Genomic DNA, 24,680 nt, shown 5'->3' on the forward strand with positions numbered 1-24,680 from the left:
TACTTGTTTTGCATAATTTTGTAGGGAGTCATCTTGTCAACGGCAAATGAGGCCCATTAACAGCAGTTCAGAAATATGTATTACAGCCATCACAGGCACCATAAGAACGTGAAAGCTGGAGATGACTCCTTTACCTTTGTGGGATAGTGTTGTGGGTATGCTCTGTGACCCGTACAGAAGTCATCGTGCAGGGAGGGGTCAGGACTGGAGCTGTGTTATCTATTATAATTATCAGTGGTGGATCCTATGTTATCTGCCTTCATCCTGCTGTTGGCAATAGTGAAATGACTGTTGAGAACTGACCTGTACAGACCACCAAGTGTCTGACTACGATGAGGCTCGGTGGTGAGTGTAAAAATTGCTAATGGAGGCTTTGAATTATGAGCTCTCCCCTATTAAAGAGGTATTATCATGGCCCTGACTTGCAGTGTGTCTCCTGTGCTGGGGCCTTCTGTTGTGTCATCTTGCGGAGCCTACATCATATCATTTGTGTCGTGTCTTGTGTGCTGTATTTATGTTAGTCTTTGCCCTATGACATTCCGTTCCCTGCACTTGGTTGCTCATCGGTTGTGGGATAGGCTTACTCTCACGCACTGCTTCTTATAATTGCTTTACTTTATCTGGGAGTAGTCGCACCGGAGCGGCGCCAGTCGTATTCTTTGGTTAGTTTCGCTAAGTGCCTGGCTCCTGATTGTTGAGCGATTTGATCTTGGTACTCGACCTCGAACTGAACTCTGACTCGTCTCTGCCTTCTCCCTTCTGACTTTTTTGTTCCCGTCTGGTTCCTGCTTCAGCTCCCCTCCTGACTACGCCTTTGACTGTCCCTTGTATTTGTACGTAATCTCCTGGTTACCTGAACCCCGGCTTGTTTTACAACCTCACTCCTGTCTGCTCCCTGAGTCTCGTTGCCTCTTCTCGGTTCTGACCCCGGCCTGCCTGACTTCCCTCTGTGGTGTCCTCAGCGCCATCTATCTTACTACCTGTTACTGCACCACTCAGTGACCAGTTCCTCACTTTTCTGTGGGAGGGGCGTTAAAGGAATTCCCATCTGCAAGATTCTATCTGAATATGTAGTAGTAATAATAATATCAAATACCTCCAATCAGAAATGTAGTATAGTTCTCCTGATTCACTATGCCACTTACCTCATGTTCAGGGCATTGCTGGAACTTAGGTATCCATGGTTACCACCACACATATAATCATAGTTATTTGTTAGTTGCTTGTGGTCATAACCATGGATACCTAAGGTCCTGCAATGCCCTGAACATGAGATAAAAGACATAGCCAATCAGGAGAACTATACTACATTTGTAATTGGAGATATTTGCTAATATTATTATTACACCCACTACATATTGGGGATAGGATCTTGAAGATGGGAATAACCCTTTAACCTCAAATTTCCTAAAATGTTATTTGAAAATTAGTTTTCTAAACCAGACAATATCTTTAATTCATCATTATAAGAGCTATGCCATTAATCATGGTGCAAAACCCGTTGAAAGGTTCTACATATACAAAACCTGTTCTGTGCTGTTAAATTAAAAGAGTTATGTGAACAGGAACAATTGGTTTCTGTATAGTAGAAAATGATATAGTAAAGGTACATTTTACCATTTTAATAGAAGATAATTTTGCCTTTTTTTTAAACGATTCCTTACATATAATTTATACAATATCTGGTTTACAAACCACATTGAAGCAGAGAAAAGGAGAAAGTTCCTACAGAAATATAAAGCATTTAATCCATCCACTTTATGATATACGGTTGAATGTCTTGCCCCTAATAACTGTTGCCTAAAGGATTTGTGGTTTGCAGACTTGGACCTGACAGTCAGGTTATTATAGGGTCAAATACTGAGGCCCCGGCCTGAGTGGAGGGCCGACAACACAGAAGTCAGGTTAGTTTTATCTACATGGTATATTTGGTATAATATATTATTTATATATTTGGTGTATATACTTTTCCCCTAAGCCAGCGCCTGCAGATTTGCTTGTCCTGTTTCAATTAAATTTTAGCATATAAATGCTATTCTCCGCATAACGAAAAATTATACGATTTTCCAATATCAGTTTTGTATCAATTCCTTGGCGTTTGAAAGATCTCTGCTTGTTATCATTCATTAGGAAGCTAAACTGCTTACTTCCAGTGTATGAAAATCTGCATTTGTGATAGTCACAAGACACAGCTCTGATACTGTAATGAGCCGCACACATATGTATCCATCACATCACCAGAAGAGATTCTTAGCCACTAGGAGTAAACATTTAAAGAGTATATCCAGCTTTTTAGAAAAAAAATATGCCTAAGCACTAACAGGCAGGTACTGTATTTCCTATCTACCTGCTTGTTGTGGCTGATGCCGTTCTGCGCCGGCTCAGAACGGTCATAGACCGCTCCTGCCAGTGATAAAGTGGCTTCGTTAACAGAGCGGAGTCTTTGTACGGCCTGTGAGGTAGCGCGGTCGGCTGCGCAGCAGAAGACACGGGATCCAGGCATATAGGTTCACAGCACACGGTGTTTAATGTCCAAACAAAAATCCACAGCAATATACATGTCTCTCCAGCAGAGACTCAGGGAGTTGTGATCACTCCCTCACACCCGGCACACCTGCCCCTCGTTCCTGTTTCCATTTAACCCTTCCTTCAGCCTGTAGGGAAACAGCATTAACCCTAGAGTGGATTTACTTTCTATCATGGAGTGAGCACAACCGGGGCGAGACATACCGGCCGTCATAGATAACCCCGGTCACAGTCTCACATACCCCCCCCCCTCAGTTCAAGCGTGCGGGGTTGAACTCCCGCCATCAAACACGGGCCGCGGGACAAGGCATCGGCGTTGACCTGCAACCTACCGGCCCGGTGTTCAACCGTAAACCGGAAGTTCTGCAGAGAAAGGAACCACCGGGTAACCCAGGCATTCCGTTCCTTGGCGGACCTCATCCAGACCAGCGGAGAGTGATCAGTCACCAAGCGAAACTGCCGTCCCAGCAGGTAATAGCGTAGGGACTCCAAGGCCCATTTAATCGCCAGGCACTCCTTCTCCACTACGCTATAATTCCGCTCGGGAGGGGTGAGCTTCCTACTCAAGAAGGTGACGGGGTGTTCCTCCCCCTGAACCACCTGAGACAGCACTGCCCCCAGGCCGACCTCAGAGGCGTCAGTCTGTACTATGAACTCCTTCCGGAAATCAGGGTTGACCAGAACGGGTTGTCCGCACAGGACCCCCTTCAGGGCCCGGAAGGAGTCCTCGGCCTGCGGAGTCCAGCGCACCATGACGGACTTCTTGCCTTTGAGAAGGTCCGTCAAGGGGGCTGATAGTCCCGCAAAATCTCTTACAAACCTCCTGTAGTACCCCACGATACCCAGGAAGGCCCTAACCTGCTTTGTGGTCAGGGGTCTAGGCCACTTCTGGATCGCCTCAACCTTGTTAATTTGGGGCTTTATCACTCCTTGGCCTATCACGTAGCCCAAGTAGCGGGCTTCCGTGAGTCCCAACGCACATTTCTTGGGATTGGCTGTCAATCCGGCTGTTCGAAGCGCGTCCACCACCGCTTGTACCTGTTCCAAGTGGGTCTGCCAATCGGGGCTGTAAATAATGATGTCATCAAGGTACGCTGATGCATACGCCTGGTGGGGTTCCAGCACTAAGTCCATCAACCTCTGGAACGTGGCCGGAGCGCCATGTAACCCAAAAGGCAAGACAACATAGTGGAAGAGACCCTCCGGCGTAACAAAAGCGGTTTTCTCCTTGGCGGACTCCGTCAGTGGCACCTGCCAGTACCCCTTGGTCAGGTCGAGCGTGGTAAAATATCGCGCCTGTCCCAGCCTATCAATCAGCTCATCCACCCGGGGCATGGGGTAGAGATCGAACTTGGATATTTCGTTCAATCTCCGGAAGTCATTGCAGAACCTTAAGGAGCCATCGGGTTTTGGTATTAGGACAATGGGACTAGCCCATTCACTCCGGGATTTTTCGATGACCCCCAGGCGTAGCATTGTCTTCACTTCTTCTGATATGGCTTGTCTTCGAGCCTCCGGCACGCGGTATGACTTCAGGCGTACCTTCAGGTGGGGCTCGGTGACAATGTCATGTCGTATCAGACTGGTCCTACCCGGCAACTCGGAGAAGACATCGGGGTTCTGCTGAACCAGCCGTCTGGCCTCTCGCCTCTGTTGCTTGGTGAGGGCTTCTCCGATCCTTACTTCCGGTTCGTCCTCTCCGGAGGTCGCTGAAGCCGGGAGTGAACGACCCGAAGAGGAGGGAGATGGGGGAAACTCAACCATCAGGCTTTCCCGTTCCTGCCACGGTTTTAATAGGTTGACATGGTATATTTGTTCAGGTTTCCGCCTACCGGGCTGCAATACTTTATAGTTGACCACCCCGACTTTTTCCTTTATCTCGTAGGGGCCTTGCCACTGAGCCAGGAATTTACTCTCCGCCGTGGGGATTAATACCAACACCCGATCCCCGGGTTTAAAGGTCCGCACGGTGGCTTGTCTATTATAGCGGCCGCTTTGCGCGGCCTGAGCCTCCTGTAAATGCTCCTTCACAATTGGCATGACCGCGCTTATGCGGTTCTGCATTCCTAAAATGTGTTCAATCACACTTTTATGGGGGGTGGGCTCTTGCTCCCATGTTTCCTTTGCCAGGTCCAACAATCCCCGGGGATGTCGCCCGTATAACAATTCAAAAGGCGAAAACCCCGTGGATGCCTGTGGCACCTCTCGGATGGCAAACATCAAATAGGGAAGCATCATATCCCAGTCCTTCCCGTCTTTGGAGATCACCCTTTTTAGCATGGTTTTCAGGGTTTTATTGAATCGTTCTACTAACCCATCCGTCTGAGGATGATACACAGACGTACGCAACTGCTTGATCTGGAGTAGCCGGCATAGTTCTTTGGTCACTTTAGACATGAATGGGGTCCCCTGATCCGTAAGGATCTCCTTGGGCAACCCCACCCGGCAGAACACAGAAAACAACTCCCGAGCTATAAGCTTCGCCGCAGTATGTCTGAGAGGTATCGCCTCTGGATACCGGGTGGCATAGTCAACGATCACTAGGATGTGTTGGTGCCCTCGAGCAGACTTTACGAGGGGCCCCACCAGATCCATCCCTATCCGTTCAAAAGGGACTTCTATAATGGGTAACGGCACCAACGGACTGCGAAAGTGGACCAGTGGTGCGGTAAGCTGACACTCCGGGCAGGTTTCGCAGAACCGTTTTACCTCCCCAAAGACCCCGGGCCAATAGAACCTTTGCAATATTCGCTCCTGCGTTTTCTTGACCCCTAGGTGGCCACTCATCAGATGTTTATGAGCCAAGTCGAGGACCCGCCGGCGATACGGCTGGGGCACCACCAACTGCTCCACCCCCACGCCCCGTATTTCATCTACCCGGTAGAGTAAATCCTGTTTAAGAGCGAAATGGGGGTACCTTACCTGGGCACCGGGCAGCTGGGCCACCCCGTCAATTACTAACACCCTATTCCGGGCATGTATTAACGTAGGGTCCTGGAGTTGGGCTGTCCCAAACGCATCCGGGGATGCCTCCAAGTCCGGGATGGGCTCGACCGTCTCAGCCTCTCCTGCCAATACCTCTAGGGGCGACCTATCGGGTTCACATTCTGTCCCTATCATGGGGACCCCTACGGCAGGTGTCCCGGATTCAGGATTGTAGGGCTCAGGCCCCGGACTGACCAATATCGGAGGGGACCTAGGGGTTCCCTTCCATAAAGTCCAAAAATAGGGCAGATCCCGTCCTAGGATCACGTCATAAGGAAGAGTGTTAAGCAGTCCCACCTCATGTTGCACCTGACCGCAAGGTGCTGTGATGGTGACAATCTCCGTGGGATAGTCTCGGCGGTCCCCATGTATGCAAACCACCCCCACGGTACGTCCTGTGGCCTTTACTTTAGCCCTCAAGGTGGATCGCACAAGGGTCACTAAGCTTCCGGAATCCAACAATCCTGTAACCGGACATCCATTCACCTGTATTTGGCACAAGTGGGGCTCAGTCTCTGGGGGAACCAGGTCAGCGGTACACACCACCTGAGCATACATTGAACCCCGCCGGGTAACCCCACAATCCATGGGCTCCGTGGTCAGGGGACACTGGGCTTCCATATGTCCCACCCGCTGGCACCGCCAACATCTAATAGGGAAGGAAACCCCCTTGACAAGTTGTCGTTTAGGGTACATGGCCTTCCGGACCTCAGGAACGGCGGGCGCGGCCTCAGCCAGGATGGTAGCGGACTCCTGTACCGGTGTCGGCGGTGGGTCCTTGGCCCTAGGCTTGGAGGGGCCGGACCGACGGGCGGTACGCAAAGTCTCAGTGTCCCGTATCAAGTCCTGCGTAGCCACATGCCGCTCTACCAGGGACACTAATTGGTCCAGGGTACTCGGGTCACCCTGTCCTACCCACCGTTGAACGGTGACGGGTAAAGTGCGCACAAAACGATCCACTACTACCCTTTCCACCATTTGCGCCGGGCTCAGAGTGTCAGGCTGCAACCACTTTTTTACAAGATGTAATAAGTCATAGGCCTGGGAGCGTACGGGTTTGGCTTCCTCATAGAACCACTGATTTACCCGCTGAGCCCGTACATAGGTATTCACCCCCAACCGAGCCAGTATTTCGGCTTTCAGGGTCACATAGTCAATGGCGTCCTCGGTACCGAGGTCCAGGTACGCTTTTTGGGGTTCCCCCGTCAGATAGGGCGACAATACCTCAGCCCACTGGGGGGTCGGCAGCTTTTCCCGCTCGGCCACCCGCTCAAACACTGCCAGGAACGCTTCCACATCATCCCCCGGGGTCATCTTTTGCAACGCTTGTCTCACCGCTTTCCGGACGCTGCCGTCGTCACCCGGTCCCGGGGTTGTTGCTGCCGGTCCGGCACGGATTGACTTGGCCAGGAGAACCATCTGTTCTTGGTGCCTTTTTTCCTGCAATTTCAAGGATTGCTGGTGCTGTTGCTGCTGTTGCTCCAACGTCCGGAGCAGGTGGGTATTCACCTGTTGTTGCTGTGCATTAGCCTCTTGTTGTTGTGCATTAGCCTGCTGCTGCTGTGCATTAGCCTGAGCCAAATGCCTTAGTATGTCCTCCATGGCGTCGCTGGGTTTGGGCCGTAGTATAGCTGCTTGAATCCAGGACATGTGCTACCGGATCACCAGAAAAGGAAGTACACCTCACCGGGCTGGCATGCCCGCCGATTCTCCACCATATGTGAGGTAGCGCGGTCGGCTGCGCAGCAGAAGACACGGGATCCAGGCATATAGGTTCACAGCACACGGTGTTTAATGTCCAAACAAAAATCCACAGCAATATACATGTCTCTCCAGCAGAGACTCAGGGAGTTGTGATCACTCCCTCACACCCGGCACACCTGCCCCTCGTTCCTGTTTCCATTTAACCCTTCCTTCAGCCTGTAGGGAAACAGCATTAACCCTAGAGTGGATTTACTTTCTATCATGGAGTGAGCACAACCGGGGCGAGACATACCGGCCGTCATAGATAACCCCGGTCACAGTCTCACAGGCCCCATTCACAAATATGTGATTCCGGTGCATATGACATCTGTTTTCATACATACCGGAGATACGGACATACGCAGAGCCATTAAAATCAATGGGTCTGCGCACACATCCTTGTTTTCTCACGGAAGTTTGTCCATTTTTCTTCGGCAGCATGGGTGTCACTTGAACCACACACTGATGTGCTTTGTGTGACATCAGTGTAACTCGTACCAGAGAAAACATGTGTCTTTGAAATAAAATGATTTTCTATACTCACCTGTCTCCAGCCTTGCTGTCTTCGGTGCTGCTGTCACTTGCTTCCGGGCCTGCTCATTAAGCTCATGCATATTCACTGTCTGGCGCCCCTGTGTATTGAACCTTATTTAAGGTGCGATATTCGTCTCAAGTAAGGGGTGGTTAATAACCGGTATTCCATATTGACACTTTACATACAGCTTAGGAGCCTTCTCACAGAGGGGGTTGGCACAGGGTAGATAGGGGGGTGGCCATCATGATGCATGAGACTTCCCCGGTCACTGAAGCGAGCCACCTGGGGGGCGGGTTCCATTTGGGGTAGAAGTAGGAGCAACTCACATATTCTTCAGTAAGTTGACCCGGGACACCAGTTCTGGACACAACACCATCACGACTTTCTTCCCTTCTCTTCACGGGGCCTGAGGCTTGGAGCGGAGCGCTCAGCCCAGGTTCCTCATGGCTGGAAGGGCAACTCTGAAAAAGGACATTTTTCTTTAAAACACCGGTGGTATCTTCTAACTTTTCCGAGGTCGACGGGGCTCATCACAGCAAGTGACTAGTACCACCCCGGTGAGCGGCCCAAAGAGTGAGTAAAGACACCTGGAACCGCAGTATCTGACTCGGACTCTTATTACTGGCACCGCCGCCCCGCGCCTCGGCACCAAAAGCCTTCACCATCACTACTCCCCTCATAATCCCTCCCGGGACCCGCTCCACCTGTGGGGAGCAATACCATCTTCGGCTGCTATTACCATCCGCCCCGGAGGACAGCGACAGCAGCAGTGGCTATTCCCTGGCCGCGTGCCACAGGTGGCATCACGACAATCACCCTACTACAACCCCCATCATCTTCCCTCCTTATTGGTGTACACCTCGGGGCACGAGCCAGGCAGGCCACCGCAACATCCCAAACCACCACACCGGCCCCGTGATGAGTAAAGCAGGTATGAGACCCATGCCTGACTAACCCCCCTGCCCCCTGTACCACAGACCCTGAAGCAGCAGCAGCGCTGGAGACAGTTGTGCCGGGGACAGGTGAGTATAGAAGTTCCTGCTGCCAATGTGCTATCACAGATAGGACACAGAGAGCACACTGACAGCACACACTGAACACACACACGGAACACGCACAGGAATACACACACACATCACTGACTGGGAAAAACATGCGTTTTTATCATGGACGTGTGAAGGGGGCTTAACACTGTATTATTGTTGCTTCAAGTCACATTTGACATTGATGATATGTGGGGCTATGACTTTGGATCAGGTATCTAATAATTTCTATTATTTACTCTAAACAAATATGCTCTATATGGACAAAAGTATAGGGAACATCTAAACATTACACCTACAGAATCTTAGATGGGATTAAAGTCAGAGCTCTGTCTGGCTTGTCACGTTCTTTCATACCAAGCTCACCCAACCATTCCCTTATGGACGTTGCTTTGTGCACTTGGCACAGACTGGAACAGATTGATCTTACAATGTTAGAAGCATTCAAGTGAACAAAATGTCTTGGTATGCTGAAGCATTAAGATTTCACTGGAACAAAGGGGGCTAGGTTGACCCCTGAAAAACAAATCCATAGCATCATACCTCCCCACCAAACTTTACAGTTGGCAAAATGATGTCGGGCAAGTGATGTTCTCCTGGCATCTGCCAAACCCAGACTCGTTGATCAGACTGCCAGATAAAAAAGTGATTTGTCTCTCCATAGAATATGTTTCTACTTCTTCGGAGTCCAGTGGCGTCTTTACCACATTCCAACCTGGCATTATTCTTGGTGATGTAAGGCTTGTATGCAACTGCTCGGCCATTGAAACCCATGCCATGAAACTCCTGGAGAACAGTTTTTCTGCTGATGTTAATTCTAGCTGAGATTTCAAGTGCTGAGGTTATTGAGTCAGCAGTCTACTTTGTCTCGGTGACCCTACTTTGTATCTATGATCCTACTCTTGGTTTCCCCTTTGTGGCTTAGTTGCTGTGGTTCCTAAATGCTTCCACTATCCAATTATACTACTCACATTTGACCATGGAATAATTTAGAGGGAAGAAAGTTAACAACCGATTTCATACTCTGGTGGCATCCTATATAACAGGACCACTCTGGAATTCCGTGAGCTCTTTAGCTATTATTTCACAAATGTTTGTATAGGCAGATGGCCACGGCCATGGCTGGCTATTAAACTATGTTCTCTGAAATTCTGCAGTGTTTTAGAGTCAAACATACCTGGCTGAAATAGTTGCGGGCAGGAGACAGACCACGGCAGGGGGGCTGCTCGAGATGCTCGGATCCGGGGTCGTGGCGGTGGCTCCAGGGGAAGCCGGACCCGGGCCTGAGCACCCGTCCGTCGCCCGCAAGTGAAAAGGGGGGTTATTAGATGGGGAAGGTTTTGTCAGTGACGCCACCCGTGGTGTGCGGTGATTGTGGGTGACATCGCCGCTGCCGCTGGGGGTGGGGTTTATACCTGGGACTGATGGAGTGGGGCAGCTGGATGTTATCCCCTCCATGGGTAGGGGAGGTGTTGTCCCAGGGCCCCAATGCAGGTGACATGGTGCTGCGGAGCGCAATCTGCAGGGTTGGACCGGATAGTATTAGTTTACTCACAGTTCTGAATAATTCACACAGAGTCGAAAGGGTAAACCAAATTGCCAGTGACTGGTGACCTCGGGCGGGTGTGTTCGGATCCCACATCCTGGTACAGCAAACAGGGGTCCCTTCCTCCTGCACTAAGTGTTTGTGTCATTGTTGGTGACTACTACGCATGAAACGGTAAGTCCACTCCCAGTGATACTGTGTGTTGGGAGCTGTGGCCCGCGAGAACTGACCCGTGGGATCTTAGCATGCAATTGCGGAGCCCTATCCCCCTCGTTGGGCTTCCGTCTCTCTCTATTTGGGCCTCCTGTGGGACAAGACCTGAAATCTTGCCCCTGGCTGGTCAATTAGTAAGCTGCGTGAAGCTGTCCTTGCTCTAGGGTCCAGGTACCCTGTTGCGCACGGCCTCCGAACCGGATTCCCGCTGTCGGTACCGGCGGGCTACTTCCCTGTCCCGGTCCACTTAAGGTCTCCCACGACCGGATCTCCGTCGCTTGTGGCCCTGTCTGCCAACTGCCACCTAGTCAGTAGTCCGGTAGTCCAGGAGCTCCAACCCCTGAGTCCACTGTCACTTCACACTTCTCTCACTTCTTCTTCCTGAACTCAACTGTCTTGTTCCCTCCCAGAACGCCTCAGGACCCCTAGGTGGGCATCACCATCTACTTGGCCCCGCCCACTGGTGTGTCCCTATTGTCATGGGGGGTGACTAGGCTTTGCTGGCTGGTGTTATGTACCTGGATGTGGGGTTGTGATGGAGGGCCAAGGAGGAGGGAATCCTGCACCTGGAAGAGGGGTGCAGTCATCTGTGACACCCTGATTTTGTCAGGGCGTCACAAAATCGTCTAGCCAGTGCCTTATACATGCTGCCAGGTTCTTTTAGATATGCGTATCAATACTTTTTCCCATGTGGTGTATATAAAATAAACTCCCTTCCTACCGATCCATACTGTTCCCTCCATACCACTGCCTAGAAATCCAGCTGGTCTACTTGTGTCATCTTTATGTGAGAATGTCACATGACTACTGGAGCTAATCAGTGGCTGCAGCGGTAACCAATGCTCTACCACTACACTGGTTACCGATGTCAACATGACATTTGGGATCTTATTTGAATGATATAGGGAATACCACTTATTTTCTACAATATTTTTCATATATACCCTCCTCTTTATGTCATTTATTTTCCCAACTTCCGTACTTACCTCCACTACATGTGATGAAAACCCTGCCTGGGACATTTCAAGACCAAATGATGTTTCATTCTTATTGGTTCCTGCAATTAAAATAATGTCAGAACTTGAGCAACTGAGACAGTTTTTGTAAATTCTTCCAAATGGAATATCACAAAAAGGACTGAAAATATACTAAAAATGTATAAAAGTTAAAAATATCATTTAACATAATCAGAGTTAGAGAAATTCTAAACGATATGATTGGAAAAACAGATAAATTAGTAAAACATGTCAGACGGTCAGATTTAAAAACATTAAAATCAAGTTTTGAAGTATTTTACCCAATGGTCCTTACATGACTCCAACTGTACAATACACACAGCCATCACGTTATCTTGACACTTTATCTTGGCCGGGAATTCTGCAGCAGCCACTTCCAACATTCTGACCTCGCCACATGCAGAACAATCCTTCTTGTCTCTGTTTTAGATACTGATCTACAAAGCCCAGCTACATACATGAAACTCAAGAAATCATATTTTTCCATTGACCTACAAATACTCTCTTCTTTCTAAAACCTTTGAAGTTCCCTACAAGGTCCTGCCCTACAAACATTGATGGCCTATTATACTTCAGAAGACAAAAGCCTCCACTCTGGATAGATCTCCAGAACCATGGTGCATTAAACGACATCTCTTTGGATTTTTTCATTTGAAGCACTGGTGTCACGATGACTCTGGGATAGTGGAAAACCAGAGCCCCTAAGCTGTTTCTCAAGCTAGGGGCTTTATGCTATCCCTATTCTCAAGGAAACCCCTAATGCTAGGGATACTTGAGTATCCTTCCTGGCCCTGCTCCTGACCAGTCATGATCTGTTTCCCCCTTCCCTCAGGGAGGGACAGGACAGGAGAGTAATGAAAGTCACAGATATAGACAGATAAGGAAAAAAAAATATCTGTCACACAGCGCGCACACATAGGTAAAGACAATAAGAGATTCAGGAGGAAACACAAGAGTTGTAAGAAAGCCACAAAACAACAGAGGTAAATTTGCACAACCACAACCGCAACATGCAAATAGCACAATTTTCAGCAGAGAATCTGAGACACTGCACCACACAAACCAACATAGAAACTATAGCTGGCATGGGTAGAAGATTTCATCCAACGTAAATAGGTGAGCAGATGTGATTGGCATCCCCACCACATGTGATCAAAGGAACCTACCAAGAAGACAAGCAGAGAATCACCTCTGCACACTTAGGAAGGTCTGTTAATGACCGAAACATTTGTGCTATTCAGTGTTTGGGAATACAAATTCACCTTCTTTGCATTAAGATTTGAGTGCCAAGTTGTTTTTGTCTTTAAGGAGTGGTCTAAGTAGTTAACAGCCTCTTTAAGGTATCTCATTCATCCAGCCAATAGTTTTCTCTGCACTGAAGAGGGGCAAAAAACTGTAAACAATACTGTCTCTAACTGCACTACTATAATACTGGTTTGGCTGCTATGACCTTAAATATGCAGTATAATACATGAGAAATACACATTCCATAGGGAAAATACAGATAGATAAACCTGGTGGACAAGCCAGCTCAGGTTTTCAGCAGCTCAAAATACATGGAAAAAAGGAGAACCAGAGCAGAAAAGCTGAATCAAAAATTGCAAAGTTTTTTATTTTTATATTCAAAGTGCACAGTGCAATACATGAAACATTGGTATTCAATAAAAAGAGGGGGTGGGGAACATAGGTGCAAAACAGATCAACATTAGCCGGGTGTGGACTAACAGGCAAGAAAATGTTCAAATATAAGAAAACCCCTGATTGCCTACATTGAAAAAAATCAATATACTGAATGAAGGCATCTGAGTATAGTTAACCTGAGGAAGTGAGAACAGAGAGGACTCGAATTGTTGGTGGTCAAAAATGGTTAAACAGGGGAGATGGTTTAGCAGTCAGGAGATAACCTAATATAGGGGAAATCAGGTCATACATGCATAGCACAAATTCCCAAGTGGGAAGAAAACTGCTCCTGACTAAACCATCAAGGCACTGAGCCAAAGGATTGCCACAATAAAAAATGAGGTGTAATCACACAGTTAGGCGGACCCCCTAGATTTGTTAATACAAGGGGGGAGTCAGATGGAGAACCCAAGGCTCTAGGGCAGATATTAACGTTAGAAAAGAGTCCTTAGTAGGGAGTACGGCTTGCAAACAGGAAGAATTTCCAGGATGCAAGGTAGGTACAATAGTAATCAATTACATAGAGTAAATACAAATCCCTGCAGAGCACAAGTACTCCCGACTATATGGCCAGAGGTAGGCCAGTAACTACCTGGAGTTGGTAAATGGTGTAAGAAATATAAGTAATGTCCATAGGACACAGGAACCCGCCAGGGAGGTGAGTAACCCCAAGGCAGGGTGGTAAATGAAAAATCTGCCAGGCAAAAAGCTTTGGGTGGAACATAAAAACAATGGCAAGTTAACTGTAACGGCAGAGAGGGGGTTAAGGATAAGGGCAAGTGCCCGGTATAGTGAACATATGTTACCTGAGACCGGTGGCAGGGGGCCCGACGCACGTTTCGCGGCTATCAGCGCATCGCTTGCCGCTTCTTCATGGGGGAAGGTGAGGAGTGGTGCACACATCCGGTAGAGTGACCCATAAATAGCGCCGCGGAAATGGGAAACACCAATGGAATCCACAGTTCCGGAGTCAAACGGCGCATGCGCGGGCCCGCCAAAGAAGCTCCCCGCAGCGTAGCCCCAGCCGTCAAGGAGTCAGGCGCATGCGCGGAAGCCAAGACGAGAACAAAGGTTCCCGCAGAGACCACCGCGCACGCGCGGACTCCATGGAGACGCCGGAGCGCGGCCAGGGAACAACAGGCGGGCGCACGCACGCGCACAAAACTCCGGGCACGGTGGATAGATGGATGGGGAGACAAGGTGACACAAAATAGACACTTGGCAAAAACCACAAAAATTAAGGATATACATGATGGCGGAACAATATGCAGAACACATAACACAAGTAAAAAGACATAATACTACATGTCATAAGGTGAAACGTAATCCAGCACAGCCTAAAGAATGGTAAAATTGCAGGCAGCCGCCAAGTGGAATTATAAAACCAGGTCGCATCTCCAACCAAATCATGGTATATATCAGACGAACCCATCCGCTAGTTAATGTTGTCACAAGGGATATGTTGCATCATATTTAAAAGGAGTCTAAGAAACAGAAAAAAGTATATACAAAATTAAAAACAAAAAGACTAAAAACCACAAACACCCGAACAAAGTAATGTAATGGAAAGAGAAAATGGTACATATTATACATATTTTTATAAAATACGCAAATAATCACAGATAAATAAATAGGCATTCCATTACAAAAAAATAATAAAGCAATGAGAGCTAAATAAAACATTCAGAGAAAGAGAGGAGGGAAGATAAAAAAGGGGGGCCTAAAGAAAAGAAGCAAAACTAAGGGCCTCATTTAGGCCCTTAGGAGCGACCGTGTCCAAAGCCACAATCCACTTGGTTTCTCTTTGGGAAAGCATCTTTTTGATGTTACCACCCCGTATACCACAGTGGACCACATCAATTCCACGTATTTTTAGCACTTTAGGGTCACAGTTGTGGTACTTTTTAAAGTGGCGGGGTAAAGTTTTTAGTAAAGAAAGATCATCCACAGCCCTGGCCGCGCCAATGTCCCTCACATGCTCCCTCACCCGTATCCGAAATTCTCTCGAAGTCAGTCCTATATAGATGTATGGACAGTTGCAAGTAGCATAATAGATAACATTTTCAGTACTACATGAAATCCGATGTTGAATCGAAAATGAACGTAGAGAATCGGAACTGGTGAAGGAGTTACTGCGAAGGACATTGGCGCAGGCAAGGCAGTGCCCGCAAGGGAAACAACCTGGAACGGGACCAGTGGAACCAAATGGATTTGACTTTTTGGTGATGTAATGACTGTGGACAAGAAAGTCGCTCAGATTCCTGGCTCTCCTAGCCGTGGCCAAAGGTGTAGGAGAGAGAGACCGAGATAGAACAGGGTCGGTTTTGAGAACCGACCAATGGCGAGCCAAAATATCTCGCATCCGATACCACTCAGAGTTGAAAGTGGAAATGAAACGAGGGTTTGAGTCAGCAGACATCTGCTTAGGTTGATGGTGTAAGAGTGAAGTCCTCCCGGTGTGTTTCGCTCTTAAATAACCCTTTTTTATGCTCCGACGGCTATATCCCCTGTCCATGAATCGTGATTTTAAATCCTCAGCCTGTGCCTCAAAAGAGGCGTCCGATGAGCAGATCCGCCTCATCCGTAGAAATTGACCGGTCGGGATAGCTCTAACCGTAGATCCCATGTGTCCAGAAGAGGCATGAAGGAGTGCATTAACCGATGTTTTCTTACGAAAAACATCGGTTTGAACACGTTGGTTACCATCTACTTCAAGGACAATATCCAGGAAATCTATACTGGTAGAGCTGAATTTATAAGTAAGACGGATATTAAATGTATTAAGATTAAGACACTGAACGAACGAGTCGAGCTGCTCCACCGTGCCCTGCCAAAACATCAGAATGTCATCGATGTACCTAATCCAGCACTGCGCATGGGTAGCGGCCTGCACGCCCTCATCACCGAAAACCTGTCTCTCCCAATAGCCAAGAAACAGGTTAGCGTACGAGGGCGCACAGGCCGCGCCCATCGCAGTGCCGCGCTTCTGAAGATAGAAGGAGTCTTTGAATGTAAAATAATTATGTGACAGGGCAAAGTTTAACAGCTCAAGTACCAGCTCGTTCAGGTCAGAATCCCGACCGGACATTTCGAGGAAAAAGCGGGCCGCACGGACGCCATCTTCATGTCGTATACAGGTGTATAGTGATTCAACGTCCATGGTGACAAAAATTAAATCGGACTCCATTGAGATGCCGTCAACCCTCATGAGCACGTCCGTCGTGTCTTTGGCATAAGACGGGAGTGATTCGACTAAAGGTCTAAGGTAAAAGTCAATGAATCTGCATACAGGTTCACAAAACCCGTCAATGCCAGACACGATCGGACGACCAGGAGGGTTAACGGCATCCTTGTGGATCTTAGGAAGGAGATATAGCGTCGGGACCCTGGGAAACTTCACCATCAGACCATCAAACATTTTCTTAGATATAATGCCCAAATCATGGGCTCTAAGGAGAATTTTTTGTAATTTAAGGGAAAAGGAGGTGGTGGGGTTATAATCCAATTTTTGGTACGTGTCCTTGTCTCTTAGTTGTTTAAAAACTTCCCTCTCATATTGAACAGTAGGCCAGATCACAATGTTGCCCCCTTTGTCAGCCGCCTTGAAAATGACATCATCAAGTTGTTGTAATTCAAACAGGGCCTGTCTCTGTTTCCTTGTGAGGTTGTCTGGAGAACGTCGTGTCGAAATTTTCTTGAAGTCCTCCATGACAAGCTTAGTAAAGATCTCTACAGCAGGGCAGACTGACAAAGGGGGGAACCTTGATGACCTGGGATGGAGGAAAATAGGAGACGTACCTGGATTATTAATTTGTTCTGCAAGTAGGTCTTCTAGCGCCGCAAGAGCTTCTTGTTCAAGGTCACTCATGGTATCCAAACCACCAGATTTTTTATTATGAAGCTTCTTTAAAATGAGTTTTCTTGAAAAAAGATACAGATCTTTCAAAGCTGTAAAATAATGAAAGTTATTGGTAGGAGAAAAGGACAGACCCAGAGATAAGACCTCGATCTGTGTCTCTGAGAGAAGATGGTTTGATAAATTAATTACCTGGAGTTTATTCTTATTTTTTCCATCCTGAGGTTTACCAAAACCAGGTTTAGGGGGTCCAGGTTTTTTCGGGCCACTCCTGGTAGTAATACCAATAGATTCTTCATTAAGGTAAGAACTCTCAGAAGTCACAGATCGACCATCATCCATGGAGCTGCCTGATCTCAAAGAAGCCGATCTGGAGCGTGTTTTAAAACCTGTACGAGATTGTGAACGTGCTCTCGCGGCGCCAGACTTCCACCTGTAGACTCGATTGTTAGCTTTATCAGCCAGATCTCTTTGGAATTTTTTTGATTTATACTCAACCACCTCCTTTTCACATTTTTGGGATTCAAGATCCATCTCCTCGTTAAATTTCTGCAGTGCATCCTCTGATAGTTTAGACTTGATAGTAGAAAGAAGGCTCTCCATCTCGGTCTCAATCTCCAAAAGGGTGGAACTATTGTGGTCACGCAGGAGGGTCAGGAATCCAGTGGAACAGTTGTGTGCAAATTCTTCCCACCTCGTCTTGAAGTTTAGATCCTCTATGTCGAATGAGGGAAAAATCTGGACACGTAGGCCACGTGGTACTAGCCCTCTCTGAATGTATTTATCCAAAAAAGCACGATTTAGTAAAGTGCGGATGCGTTTTTTGAGTAAAACCTTGAATTTAAAGGTAGCATCACGTGCATCACTAGTGGAAGCGCTCTCAAGTAATCCGCACCCATCCTCTTTAAGAGCATTATTAACATGTGTGAGCCACACGGAGTCACGGGCTCTGAAATCCATAATGGAAGGAACTGTGAGGAACACAGAAACAAATATGAGAAATACACATTCCATAGGGAAAATACAGATAGATAAACCTGGTGGACAAGCCAGCTCAGGTTTTCAGCAGCTCAAAATACATGGAAAAAAGGAGAACCAGAGCAGAAAAGCTGAATCAAAAATTGCAAAGTTTTTTATTTTTATATTCAAAGTGCACAGTGCAATACATGAAACATTGGTATTCAATAAAAAGAGGGGGTGGGGAACATAGGTGCAAAACAGATCAACATTAGCCGGGTGTGGACTAACAGGCAAGAAAATGTTCAAATATAAGAAAACCCCTGATTGCCTACATTGAAAAAAATCAATATACTGAATGAAGGCATCTGAGTATAGTTAACCTGAGGAAGTGAGAACAGAGAGGACTCGAATTGTTGGTGGTCAAAAATGGTTAAACAGGGGAGATGGTTTAGCAGTCAGGAGATAACCTAATATAGGGGAAATCAGGTCATACATGCATAGCACAAATTCCCAAGTGGGAAGAAAACTGCTCCTGACTAAACCATCAAGGCACTGAGCCAAAGGATTGCCACAATAAAAAATGAGGTGTAATCACACAGTTAGGCGGACCCCCTAGATTTGTTAATACAAGGGGGGAGTCAGATGGAGAACCCAAGGCTCTAGGGCAGATATTAACGTTAGAAAAGAGTCCTTAGTAGGGAGTACGGCTTGCAAACAGGAAGAATTTCCAGGATGCAAGGTAGGTACAATAGTAATCAATTACATAGAGTAAATACAAATCCCTGCAGAGCACAAGTACTCCCGACTATATGGCCAGAGGTAGGCCAGTAACTACCTCTGGCCATATAGTCGGGAGTACTTGTGCTCTGCAGGGATTTGTATTTACTCTATGTAATTGATTACTATTGTACCTACCTTGCATCCTGGAAATTCTTCCTGTTTGCAAGCCGTACTCCCTACTAAGGACTCTTTTCTAACGTTAATATCTGCCCTAGAGCCTTGGGTTCTCCATCTGACTCCCCCCTTGTATTAACAAATCTAGGGGGTCCGCCTAACTGTGTGATTACACCTCATTTTTTATTGTGGCAATCCTTTGGCTCAGTGCCTTGATGGTTTAGTCAGGAGCAGTTTTCTTCCCACTTGGGAATTTGTGCTATGCATGTATGACCTGATTTCCCCTATATTAGGTTATCTCCTGACTGCTAAACCATCTCCCCTGTTTAACCATTTTTGACCACCAACAATTCGAGTCCTCTCTGTTCTCACTTCCTCAGGTTAACTATACTCAGATGCCTTCATTCAGTATATTGATTTTTTTCAATGTAGGCAATCAGGGGTTTTCTTATATTTGAACATTTTCTTGCCTGTTAGTCCACACCCGGCTAATGTTGATCTGTTTTGCACCTATGTTCCCCACCCCCTCTTTTTATTGAATACCAATGTTTCATGTATTGCACTGTGCACTTTGAATATAAAAATAAAAAACTTTGCAATTTTTGATTCAGCTTTTCTGCTCTGGTTCTCCTTTTTTCCATGTATTTTGAGCTGCTGAAAACCTGAGCTGGCTTGTCCACCAGGTTTATCTATCTGTATTTTCCCTATGGAATGTGTATTTCTCATATTTGTTTCTGTGTTCCTCACAGTTCCTTCCATTATGGATTTCAGAGCCCGTGACTCCGTGTGGCTCACACATGTTAATAATGCTCTTAAAGAGGATGGGTGCGGATTACTTGAGAGCGCTTCCACTAGTGATGCACGTGATGCTACCTTTAAATTCAAGGTTTTACTCAAAAAACGCATCCGCACTTTACTAAATCGTGCTTTTTTGGATAAATACATTCAGAGAGGGCTAGTACCACGTGGCCTACGTGTCCAGATTTTTCCCTCATTCGACATAGAGGATCTAAACTTCAAGACGAGGTGGGAAGAATTTGCACACAACTGTTCCACTGGATTCCTGACCCTCCTGCGTGACCACAATAGTTCCACCCTTTTGGAGATTGAGACCGAGATGGAGAGCCTTCTTTCTACTATCAAGTCTAAACTATCAGAGGATGCACTGCAGAAATTTAACGAGGAGATGGATCTTGAATCCCAAAAATGTGAAAAGGAGGTGGTTGAGTATAAATCAAAAAAATTCCAAAGAGATCTGGCTGATAAAGCTAACAATCGAGTCTACAGGTGGAAGTCTGGCGCCGCGAGAGCACGTTCACAATCTCGTACAGGTTTTAAAACACGCTCCAGATCGGCTTCTTTGAGATCAGGCAGCTCCATGGATGATGGTCGATCTGTGACTTCTGAGAGTTCTTACCTTAATGAAGAATCTATTGGTATTACTACCAGGAGTGGCCCGAAAAAACCTGGACCCCCTAAACCTGGTTTTGGTAAACCTCAGGATGGAAAAAATAAGAATAAACTCCAGGTAATTAATTTATCAAACCATCTTCTCTCAGAGACACAGATCGAGGTCTTATCTCTGGGTCTGTCCTTTTCTCCTACCAATAACTTTCATTATTTTACAGCTTTGAAAGATCTGTATCTTTTTTCAAGAAAACTCATTTTAAAGAAGCTTCATAATAAAAAATCTGGTGGTTTGGATACCATGAGTGACCTTGAACAAGAAGCTCTTGCGGCGCTAGAAGACCTACTTGCAGAACAAATTAATAATCCAGGTACGTCTCCTATTTTCCTCCATCCCAGGTCATCAAGGTTCCCCCCTTTGTCAGTCTGCCCTGCTGTAGAGATCTTTACTAAGCTTGTCATGGAGGACTTCAAGAAAATTTCGACACGACGTTCTCCAGACAACCTCACAAGGAAACAGAGACAGGCCCTGTTTGAATTACAACAACTTGATGATGTCATTTTCAAGGCGGCTGACAAAGGGGGCAACATTGTGATCTGGCCTACTGTTCAATATGAGAGGGAAGTTTTTAAACAACTAAGAGACAAGGACACGTACCAAAAATTGGATTATAACCCCACCACCTCCTTTTCCCTTAAATTACAAAAAATTCTCCTTAGAGCCCATGATTTGGGCATTATATCTAAGAAAATGTTTGATGGTCTGATGGTGAAGTTTCCCAGGGTCCCGACGCTATATCTCCTTCCTAAGATCCACAAGGATGCCGTTAACCCTCCTGGTCGTCCGATCGTGTCTGGCATTGACGGGTTTTGTGAACCTGTATGCAGATTCATTGACTTTTACCTTAGACCTTTAGTCGAATCACTCCCGTCTTATGCCAAAGACACGACGGACGTGCTCATGAGGGTTGACGGCATCTCAATGGAGTCCGATTTAATTTTTGTCACCATGGACGTTGAATCACTATACACCTGTATACGACATGAAGATGGCGTCCGTGCGGCCCGCTTTTTCCTCGAAATGTCCGGTCGGGATTCTGACCTGAACGAGCTGGTACTTGAGCTGTTAAACTTTGCCCTGTCACATAATTATTTTACATTCAAAGACTCCTTCTATCTTCAGAAGCGCGGCACTGCGATGGGCGCGGCCTGTGCGCCCTCGTACGCTAACCTGTTTCTTGGCTATTGGGAGAGACAGGTTTTCGGTGATGAGGGCGTGCAGGCCGCTACCCATGCGCAGTGCTGGATTAGGTACATCGATGACATTCTGATGTTTTGGCAGGGCACGGTGGAGCAGCTCGACTCGTTCGTTCAGTGTCTTAATCTTAATACATTTAATATCCGTCTTACTTATAAATTCAGCTCTACCAGTATAGATTTCCTGGATATTGTCCTTGAAGTAGATGGTAACCAACGTGTTCAAACCGATGTTTTTCGTAAGAAAACATCGGTTAATGCACTCCTTCATGCCTCTTCTGGACACATGGGATCTACGGTTAGAGCTATCCCGACCGGTCAATTTCTACGGATGAGGCGGATCTGCTCATCGGACGCCTCTTTTGAGGCACAGGCTGAGGATTTAAAATCACGATTCATGGACAGGGGATATAGCCGTCGGAGCATAAAAAAGGGTTATTTAAGAGCGAAACACACCGGGAGGACTTCACTCTTACACCATCAACCTAAGCAGATGTCTGCTGACTCAAACCCTCGTTTCATTTCCACTTTCAACTCTGAGTGGTATCGGATGCGAGATATTTTGGCTCGCCATTGGTCGGTTCTCAAAACCGACCCTGTTCTATCTCGGTCTCTCTCTCCTACACCTTTGGCCACGGCTAGGAGAGCCAGGAATCTGAGCGACTTTCTTGTCCACAGTCATTACATCACCAAAAAGTCAAATCCATTTGGTTCCACTGGTCCCGTTCCAGGTTGTTTCCCTTGCGGGCACTGCCTTGCCTGCGCCAATGTCCTTCGCAGTAACTCCTTCACCAGTTCCGATTCTCTACGTTCATTTTCGATTCAACATCGGATTTCATGTAGTACTGAAAATGTTATCTATTATGCTACTTGCAACTGTCCATACATCTATATAGGACTGACTTCGAGAGAATTTCGGATACGGGTGAGGGAGCATGTGAGGGACATTGGCGCGGCCAGGGCTGTGGATGATCTTTCTTTACTAAAAACTTTACCCCGCCACTTTAAAAAGTACCACAACTGTGACCCTAAAGTGCTAAAAATACGTGGAATTGATGTGGTCCACTGTGGTATACGGGGTGGTAACATCAAAAAGATGCTTTCCCAAAGAGAAACCAAGTGGATTGTGGCTTTGGACACGGTCGCTCCTAAGGGCCTAAATGAGGCCCTTAGTTTTGCTTCTTTTCTTTAGGCCCCCCTTTTTTATCTTCCCTCCTCTCTTTCTCTGAATGTTTTATTTAGCTCTCATTGCTTTATTATTTTTTTGTAATGGAATGCCTATTTATTTATCTGTGATTATTTGCGTATTTTATAAAAATATGTATAATATGTACCATTTTCTCTTTCCATTACATTACTTTGTTCGGGTGTTTGTGGTTTTTAGTCTTTTTGTTTTTAATTTTGTATATACTTTTTTCTGTTTCTTAGACTCCTTTTAAATATGATGCAACATATCCCTTGTGACAACATTAACTAGCGGATGGGTTCGTCTGATATATACCATGATTTGGTTGGAGATGCGACCTGGTTTTATAATTCCACTTGGCGGCTGCCTGCAATTTTACCATTCTTTAGGCTGTGCTGGATTACGTTTCACCTTATGACATGTAGTATTATGTCTTTTTACTTGTGTTATGTGTTCTGCATATTGTTCCGCCATCATGTATATCCTTAATTTTTGTGGTTTTTGCCAAGTGTCTATTTTGTGTCACCTTGTCTCCCCATCCATCTATCCACCGTGCCCGGAGTTTTGTGCGCGTGCGTGCGCCCGCCTGTTGTTCCCTGGCCGCGCTCCGGCGTCTCCATGGAGTCCGCGCGTGCGCGGTGGTCTCTGCGGGAACCTTTGTTCTCGTCTTGGCTTCCGCGCATGCGCCTGACTCCTTGACGGCTGGGGCTACGCTGCGGGGAGCTTCTTTGGCGGGCCCGCGCATGCGCCGTTTGACTCCGGAACTGTGGATTCCATTGGTGTTTCCCATTTCCGCGGCGCTATTTATGGGTCACTCTACCGGATGTGTGCACCACTCCTCACCTTCCCCCATGAAGAAGCGGCAAGCGATGCGCTGATAGCCGCGAAACGTGCGTCGGGCCCCCTGCCACCGGTCTCAGGTAACATATGTTCACTATACCGGGCACTTGCCCTTATCCTTAACCCCCTCTCTGCCGTTACAGTTAACTTGCCATTGTTTTTATGTTCCACCCAAAGCTTTTTGCCTGGCAGATTTTTCATTTACCACCCTGCCTTGGGGTTACTCACCTCCCTGGCGGGTTCCTGTGTCCTATGGACATTACTTATATTTCTTACACCATTTACCAACTCCAGGTAGTTACTGGCCTACCTCTGGCCATATAGTCGGGAGTACTTGTGCTCTGCAGGGATTTGTATTTACTCTATGTAATTGATTACTATTGTACCTACCTTGCATCCTGGAAATTCTTCCTGTTTGCAAGCCGTACTCCCTACTAAGGACTCTTTTCTAACGTTAATATCTGCCCTAGAGCCTTGGGTTCTCCATCTGACTCCCCCCTTGTATTAACAAATCTAGGGGGTCCGCCTAACTGTGTGATTACACCTCATTTTTTATTGTGGCAATCCTTTGGCTCAGTGCCTTGATGGTTTAGTCAGGAGCAGTTTTCTTCCCACTTGGGAATTTGTGCTATGCATGTATGACCTGATTTCCCCTATATTAGGTTATCTCCTGACTGCTAAACCATCTCCCCTGTTTAACCATTTTTGACCACCAACAATTCGAGTCCTCTCTGTTCTCACTTCCTCAGGTTAACTATACTCAGATGCCTTCATTCAGTATATTGATTTTTTTCAATGTAGGCAATCAGGGGTTTTCTTATATTTGAACATTTTCTTGCCTGTTAGTCCACACCCGGCTAATGTTGATCTGTTTTGCACCTATGTTCCCCACCCCCTCTTTTTATTGAATACCAATGTTTCATGTATTGCACTGTGCACTTTGAATATAAAAATAAAAAACTTTGCAATTTTTGATTCAGCTTTTCTGCTCTG

The 24,680-nt window shown here is 46.7% G+C and overlaps 1 protein-coding gene across 1 annotated transcript in view; it reads right to left on the reverse strand.

Annotated features, from left to right (window-relative positions):
- The window catches only part of ITGA11 (integrin subunit alpha 11), a 234,144-nt gene that overhangs the window by 103,654 nt on the left and 105,810 nt on the right, over positions 1-24,680 (reverse strand). Inside the window, exon 10 of the mRNA XM_075342870.1 lies at positions 11,578-11,648. Coding sequence (XP_075198985.1) covers positions 11,578-11,648 — 71 coding nt within the window. The remainder of the gene's footprint in view (positions 1-11,577; positions 11,649-24,680) is intronic.

Source organism: Anomaloglossus baeobatrachus, chromosome 4 (assembly GCF_048569485.1).
Source record: "Anomaloglossus baeobatrachus isolate aAnoBae1 chromosome 4, aAnoBae1.hap1, whole genome shotgun sequence".
NCBI lineage: Eukaryota > Metazoa > Chordata > Amphibia > Anura > Aromobatidae > Anomaloglossus > Anomaloglossus baeobatrachus.